We start from the raw sequence: 8024 nt of genomic DNA, 5'->3' as shown, positions 1-8024 counted from the left end.
TGGTTTTCAAAGCCAACCTAGCAGACAAATCTCAGAGACTCTAATCTCCAATTAACAAGCAAAAATGACAGAAGTAGAGGTGGAGCTCAAGAGGTAAAACACCATCCTTGTTTTAAAAAGCTATGCAAAAGCCTGAGGTCAATCCCCAGTACAGGCACTTTAAACAAACCAGGCCAGAGCAGTGTGCGTTTGGGTTGTGCATCAGTGCGCTGCGTCCAAGAAGGCAATCTAGAGAGGAAGACCTCGCACGCTGCATTGTGGATGCAGTTAGGGTGTCTACAAATGCAACCTCCACTCCCAATATTACAAAAATAAAACCCAACAGAAATGGAAATGTACAGATACTTCGTCAACATGACAGAGTATTTCTTAGTTCAAAACCCAATATCATGCTTAATTAAATTCACCAGAAACACTTCCATTAATGGCAGGAAAAATGGAGAGAAATGGTCATTACCACTGTTATTATCAAACATGGCCTTACCAAACCACTGTGCACTATTAGACTAGAAAGACAATGCAGAGTGCAGAAAATGTAATGATCATTTACTGCAGGTGTGTTCCACACATAGAAAAGCAGAAAGAATAAACTGAAGAATAAAGAAATAATGTGAGAAGCAGGATTGGTAAGTTACAAAATTAGCCTGCAGAAAGCAATGGGCTTATACATGCAAACATCAGACAGATAGGAAATGTAATAGAAATCCATTTACAACAACAGCACCACCAACAGATTGCAGCACCTGGAAATAAACTAAACAATAGCATGTGTGTTCCATGAAATACCACTATGGGCCACAAACAAGGAAACAGGTGCAAATATGTTCTTAGGTAGGAAGACTCAACATTGTAAATGCCACAGCTCTCCCAAGTGTCATCCAAAAACATAATACGGTCTAAATAAAAATACCAATGATGTCTTGTTAGAGGAGAGGAGAGGGGGACACAAAGCAAATAATTAAGGATAACCAGGAAAATTCTGAAAAGGCAGTGTGATATGGGAGGAACTGACCATGTATTAAGACATAGTATATAGAGCTGGAGAGTGGCTCAGGTGGTAGAGTGTCAACTGTGATTGAACAAAACAGCACAAAGCCCTGAGTTCAAGCCTCAGTACCAGCACAAGACAAGCAATTACTTAATTAACTATTTTTAAAAATACTATTAAGAGTCCATTGATAACAGGAAAATGACTGATGACTAAAAATGTAAATCAGGAAACTAAAACATATACTCAAATATACATGGAAACCAGAAATCTCCAATGGATGAGAGAAAAGGAAATAAACAGTATTAGAATACCAGGTTGTCACCTATAAAAGAAAATTAAACACCTATCACTTTGTTCTTGACTCCAGAATGATTCCAAGTAAACCAAGGATTTATATATAACACAGCTCAAAAACACAAAAGGACTAGAGGCCAAGAAGAATCCATCATGATCTCAGAGTTGGGGAGAACTTTCCAGGAATCATAGACCTTTCCAGAAGTCATAGAACTTTCTAGGAGTCACAGAACTTCCTAGGAGTCATAGAACCTTCCAGGAGTCATAGGAAAAGTTTTTTGATAAATTGAACTGTATAATTTTTCAAACCTGCATGGAAAAAAATGAAATTAAGTTCCAGCCCACTCACTGGGAGAATTCATTGCAGTGTCACACATGAGGGATTATTTTTCTAATATTTAAAGGATACCTAGATCTCTATAAGAGAAAGCTCAACAACCCAATTTAAAAAATTACCAAAGGGGCTAGGAAGGTGGGCTCAGTGGTAGAGTGCTTGCCTTCCATGCACGAGGCCCTGGGTTCGATTCTTGAGTACCACGTAAGCAGAAAATGCCAAAAGTGGTTCAAGTGGTAGAGCGCTAGCCTTGAGCTGAAGAGCTGAGGGACAGCGCCCAGGCCCAGAGTTCAGACCCCACAACTGACCGAAAAGAAAATAGCAAAGGTTATGGAAAGATCACTGAGAGAAAAGAAAATCCAAATGGATTTGAAACTAGCCTCAATCACATAATATACATGCTAAAGTCATACGAACAGACAAAACTGGCAAATAAAGCATAATCAAAATTCAAGTCATCTACACTTTAAAACTCACCATTAAAAATGCAAAAAGGAGTCACCAGACGCTGGTGGCTCCTACCTGAAATCCCTCCTCCTCAGGAGGATGAGCTCTGAGGATCCCAGTTCAGAAGAGTCCATGACACTCTTAACTCCAATTCACCACAGAAGGTGAGAAGTGGAGCTGTAGCCCTAATGGTAGAGCACCAGCCTTGAGCAAAAAGCCAAACAAGAGCTCCAGGCCATGAGTTCAAACCTCAGTATCAGCATACACACATACACATACAGAAGTACAAGCAACAGACTGAGAGAAGGGACCTGCAAATCATACATGCAGGAGGATTTGTATTCAAAGTGCTAGTAACACTTCCGTGGTAAGACAGATCCAATCAAAAAGGAGCAAACCCTTGAACAAGCAAGGGCTAAAGAAAGACTATGAATGCCTAATAAGAATATGAACAATGTTCAGCATTATCAGTCACCCGTGGGATGAAAACTAAAACCACGTGATACCATTTCACACTCACTAGGAGTTCTAATTAAAAGATTTTAAAGAATACCAAATGTTGAATATCAGAACAAAAGGACCCTTAGACATTGCTGGGCAGAATGTAAAATGGTATTGCCACCTTGGAGAACAGTTAAAAATGAATGCATGTTCACATAAAACTTGTGTACCATACCAAGTGCTGATTGCTCACGCCTGTAATCCTAGCCACTCAAGAGGCTGAGATCTGAGAATAGTGGTTCAAAACCAGTCCCACAGGAAGTCTGTAAGACTCTCATCTCCAATTAACAAAAAAAAATCCAAAAATGGAGCTGTGGTTCATGTGATAGAGCATTATTTTTGAGCACAAAAGCTCAAGGACAGCACCTAGGCCAAATTACAGCCTCCATACCAGCACTATGTGACTCTGTGTGTGTGTGTGTGTGTGTGTGTGTGTACATATATATATGTATATAGTGCACCAGTATTTATGGAAGTATTGTACATGTGGTTTGAATTTTGAAACAATTTACCCATCACTGAAAGAACAGGTAGGCAGAATTGTGGTATATCCATGCACTGGACTATCACCTAATAGTAAAAAGGAGCCAACAGCTGGTACAGGCAACGTGGATGAACCTTAAAAACGTTAAGCCCAGTAAGCGAGGTCAGATACAAGCAGACTGTGCAGTGTGTGATTCCGTTTGTGTGAAATAGCCAGAAAAGAAAAGCTGGAGAGACAGAAAAGGGCTAGCTCTTGCTGTGGAGAGGTGGGGGGAAGGGGGGAGGGCTCCAACGGTGGACACAAGGGGACCTTACTGGAGTCACAGAAATGTTCTAAAACTCATTTATGGCGATGGGCTGGACAGCTTGATACCATTAATAAAAATTTATTGAATTTTACACTTGGAATGGTGAGCGCATAGTGTGGGAAACATCCCCCAATAACATTATATTTAATAAAGGAGGCAGCAGGCCAGAGTTAGCTTCCAGCCAAAAACAACAATGGCTGACCTAATCGGCAGTGATATGCACATCTAATTTGGGAAAACATTGCTACAGTTAAAGAGCATGAGCAAAGTTAACACTGACTTCCAAAAAAATGTCAGCTTTTCAGCCACATGATTGACAGGCAGCACACTGGCAGCCAGCAGGGCTGGTGGAGAAGCGGCCCTCCCCCACATGGCTGCGGGGACTGGAGGTGGGCCGCACCCAGGACAGGGCTTCAGATGCACACGCTCTTGACCCAGCATTTCACCTGCAGCTGAGTGAGCACACGCAGCGGATCCCACCCCACAGCCCCCGCTTCCAGAGCTAGCTCTGCAGCAGCACATGCACACGCAGACCTCCAGCCCCGCCCGCAGACGCCCCCACACAGGACGGCCTGACCCCTGTCACTGTCACATGCTGCCCCTGCAGTCACGTGCCACACGTGTTCCCACAGTCCGCCACTGTCCCCACCACTGCTCAAGCCCGCAGCCGGCCTCCGATGCCCCATGCTTGCCGGTGCCTTCCCCCACACTTACTGACCTGCACCAGTAGACTGAGTGCCACAGCACTTCAGCTGTGCTCCTCATGTGAAGGTGCGCCCTTCCTCATGCCAGTCCATAAAGTGTGGAAGAGATGACAGTTTCTTCAAAGGCACAGGCAACCCAGCAGGACCGTACGCATCCCAAAGAATCGTCAGAGGAACACAGTATACCGGTGCCAAAGAATCGTCAGAGGAACACAGTATACCGGTGCCAAAGAAGCAGGGACCCACAGCCTGATGGAGAACTCCAAATAATTGTTCTAAGCAGGCTAAGAAACACAAATAAAATCAGAAAAACTGCAAGAGCAAAATGAAAAACCAGAGATGAAAAACATTAAAATCAACCAAAATCTGGGGAGAAAAGGATATAGTAACGAGTTTAAAAAATACAATAGAGGAGAGCCAGGAAAGAGGTGACTGTTGACAAAGAAATATCGACATTACCTGACTTCTGTAACAGTAACCCTTCTGTACATCACCTTTATAATAACAATAAATTTTCATGTATGAGGAGCTTTAGGAGTAGACTCAGAAAAGAAAGAACAATCAAAATCTTGACACAACACTTGCAATCATCTAGTCAGAAAACAAAAATTGGAAAAGAAATGAAAAAAATCTCTGGAATCTATTACATCCGTCAAGAGAACTGACATGCATAAGTTAAGAAGAAAGTGACAGGATGGTTCACACCTTTAATCCTACCTGCTCAGAAGACTGAGATTTGGAGGATAGCAATCTAAAGCCAGCCTGGGAAGAAAAGTCAGCAAAACTCCATCTGCAAAATATCTAGCAAAAAAAAAAGTGAATAGCCAAGCACCAGTGGCTCTCGCCTATAATCCCAGCTGCTTTGGAGGCTGAGATCTGAGGATTGCAGTTGGAAGCCAGCCTGGACAGGAAAGTCCAAAAGACTCAGCTCCACTAAAATGCCAGAAGTGGAGCTGTGTCTCAAGTAGTAGAGTGCTAGCCTTGAGCAAAATCACTCAAGGAGAGTCAGGGCCCTGGCCCTAAGTTAAGCCCCAGGACTGGCAGAAAAAAGGTAGTCTAGAGACATGGCTCAAGTGGTAGCACATCTTTAGAGCAAGAAAAGCTGGTACAGTGTCCTAAACAAGTCTTCATACAAATAAAAAAGAAAGTACCATATACTAAAATCAAATAGAATCTATCCCAGGAATGCAAAGATCAGTACGCCACATCGAACTAACAGAAAGATCATTTTCTTAAGAGGCAGAAAAGCATTTGACAAAAGCTAGCATTCTTTCATGAGAACATAGGATTGGAGAAAATTTACCTCAATACAATGAAGGTCATATGAGAAAAGCATACACAATAACAGCATGGTGGAAGACTTTCCTCTAAGATCAGGAACTGGCACACCTGACCATTCTGTCACTTCTCCCCAACATAGGCCTGGATATCCTAGCCAGAACAGTTAACCAAGAAAAAGAAATAAAAGGCATCCAAATAGGAAGGGAAAAGAGGGGGGAAAAATCTCCCTACTGATGATGTGATCTTACATATAGAAACTAGATTGTATCATAAGATTGTCAAAACCAACAAATTCAGTAAAATCACAGGATACAAATTCTAAATACCAAAACAGTAGCATTTTTCTCTTTTTTCATTTTTTAGATGTTCGTGTATTTCTCTTTTTAATTTCTTTACTGAGATTAAGTGATTACATAAACTTCTCAATATTATGGGATAGAGATACTAGCTAAAGTCATAAACACATTTTAACCTTCATAAGGTGAATTGTCGTTATTGTGGTCTATAACACTTATGAACAACGATTTCTTCCACATAGGGTGATAAGTACATTTCTTTCCTTTTGCTCAGTGTCAGCTGTTCCCTCTGTCCCTCTCATTCCCTCCCTCCCATCGCTGCCCTTGAGTTGCTTAGTTCATTTTCATCCGTGTCCAGTGCAGCTGATGGGCCTCTCTGCTATTTTTTCTTCACCTGTTTCCCTCTGATTCTGTGCCCTCCTCCTAGCTTCCCTCAGATGTGCACATGTATATACCATCGGTGGGGTCAAGAACAGAGAGTCACCTAAAAACAATATGACAAATTAAGAAGAGATCTTTTCTTTCTTGACTCCTGTTTACTTTGTCATATCTTGTTGCTTATTGAATTGAACATCCACATATCAGGGAGACCATGTGCCATTTGTCTCTCTGATCTTGGCTTATTTAGCTCAACATGATTTGTTCTAGTTCCATTTATTTCCCTGTGAATTGTTTTGTCCTTTCTAATGGCTGCGTACTATTCCATTTTATGTAGCTACCACAATTTATGGATCCATTCATCTGTAGTGGGGCATCTGGGTTGTTTTCATATCTTGGCTATTATGAACAGTGTTGCAATAAAGATGGAGGTGCATGTGTCCTTGTATACTGGTTCCTGTTGCTCAAGTTAGATGCCTAGGAGTGGTATGGCTGGGTCGTATGGAAAGTCTATATTTATCTTTCTGAGGACCCACCAGACTGCTTTCCACAGTGGTTGTATTAGTGTACATTCCCACCAGCAATGCAATAGGATTCCTCTTTCTCCGCATCCCCTCCAGTATTTGTCCTTGGCAGACTTGAGGATGTGGGACATTCTGACTGGGGTAAGGTGGTATCTCAGGGTTGTCTTTATTTGCACTTCCCTTACAGCCAGGGATGGTGAACATTTCCTCACGTGTTTCTTTGCCATTTTTATCCCTTCTTCTAAGAAGTCTCTCTTTAGCTCCCTTGCCCATTTAAGGACTGGCTTGTTAGATTTGGGAGGGATTCATTTCTTGAGTTACCTGTATATAATGGAAATACCAGCATCCTCTTGAGAGGGCTCAATATTATTATTTTGGGTTTTCCAGGTTATTGATGACATCATTGCGAGCCAAGAAGAGGAGGAAAAGAATAAGAAGAAAAAGCAGAAACAGGGAAAGGAAAGGAAAGACAAGAAAAAAGAGAAGGCACAGAAAGCAACAAAGGAAAAAGCTAAGGTAAAGAATTTGTATGGAATTTTAGAAATCTGATCTTTTCTTTCTGTTGTTCTTTGATTGGCATTCAGTCAGTGGGATAATCTGAAATCCATTGAGATTATAGTTGCTTGTTTCCTAAGAAAACTGTTCCAGCTGCTACAAGATTGTCACTTTGTTTTATGTTGATTGACATTTATTTGCTCTCTTTTCTATGACTTCTAAGTATATAGTGAGATGAGTGTTTCTAACAACTCAAATACTTCACATAGCTTTGAATTTTTATTCCTCCAAGTAAGTCACCCAGTTGTCTGTCCTCAGGAGTAGCATGAGGGCAGAATGTTCACCCAACCAAGGAACCACTGAGACGTCAAAATAATCACACCTGATTCGCCCCAAATATTGAAATTGACATGTATCACTAGCATCGACATCTTGGGTGTATTTTAACAGAAGCAGCATTTGTTTCTTCCTACCCCCCAAGAAGTAAGACATCAAGCAGAGTGACGTGCAGCCAGGCGTTGGAGGCTGGACGTGGGGCTGGACGTGGGCATGGGTGGTGTGCCGCGTGCTCTTATCTTGGTGCAGTCATTGGGGGCTCCAGCTATCATCAGCTCCTTTACAAGCAATGGAGTTTGGGCTCCAAAGTAGTGCCGCCTTAAAATGCAACAGCCTTTAGAGTTTAGGTCCCGCTTCACAGCTGACCGAAGTGTGACAGAATCAGCTCCTCAGTGCACCCCATCGGTTACAGTTCCCCTGTGAGTCTGATCTGAACTACTTCCAGAATGAGTTCCTCAAAGTTATGTCTACTGCAACCCCGTTTCTAGAAGCCTGAGACCTAGCTCTGGCCAGGTAGCAGTGGCCATGCCCTTACATTCCGAAACGCAGTTCCAGCCAGCGCTGAGACGGAGATGCGTGTGGGGGAGAAGCTCCAGGCCGGTGACTGCTGGGCGGTGCCGGGGCTGTGCTGCAGTGAGAAGGGAGGAGGCCG

General features: G+C 42.5%; 1 protein-coding gene across 1 annotated transcript in view; it reads left to right on the top strand.

The window, feature by feature from the left end:
- The window catches only part of Iqca1 (IQ motif containing with AAA domain 1), a 126168-nt gene that overhangs the window by 44220 nt on the left and 73924 nt on the right, over positions 1 to 8024 (top strand). The window contains exon 7 of the mRNA XM_013023535.1: positions 6929 to 7057. Within this exon, the coding sequence (XP_012878989.1) occupies positions 6929 to 7057 (129 nt within the window). The remainder of the gene's footprint in view (positions 1 to 6928; positions 7058 to 8024) is intronic.

This window comes from Dipodomys ordii, unplaced genomic scaffold (genome assembly GCF_000151885.1).
Source record: "Dipodomys ordii isolate 6190 unplaced genomic scaffold, Dord_2.0 Scaffold1, whole genome shotgun sequence".
In the NCBI taxonomy this organism is placed as follows: Eukaryota; Metazoa; Chordata; class Mammalia; order Rodentia; family Heteromyidae; genus Dipodomys; species Dipodomys ordii.
Note: the sequence above shows the minus strand (reverse complement) of the source record. Positions and strands in the feature narration are given on the sequence as shown.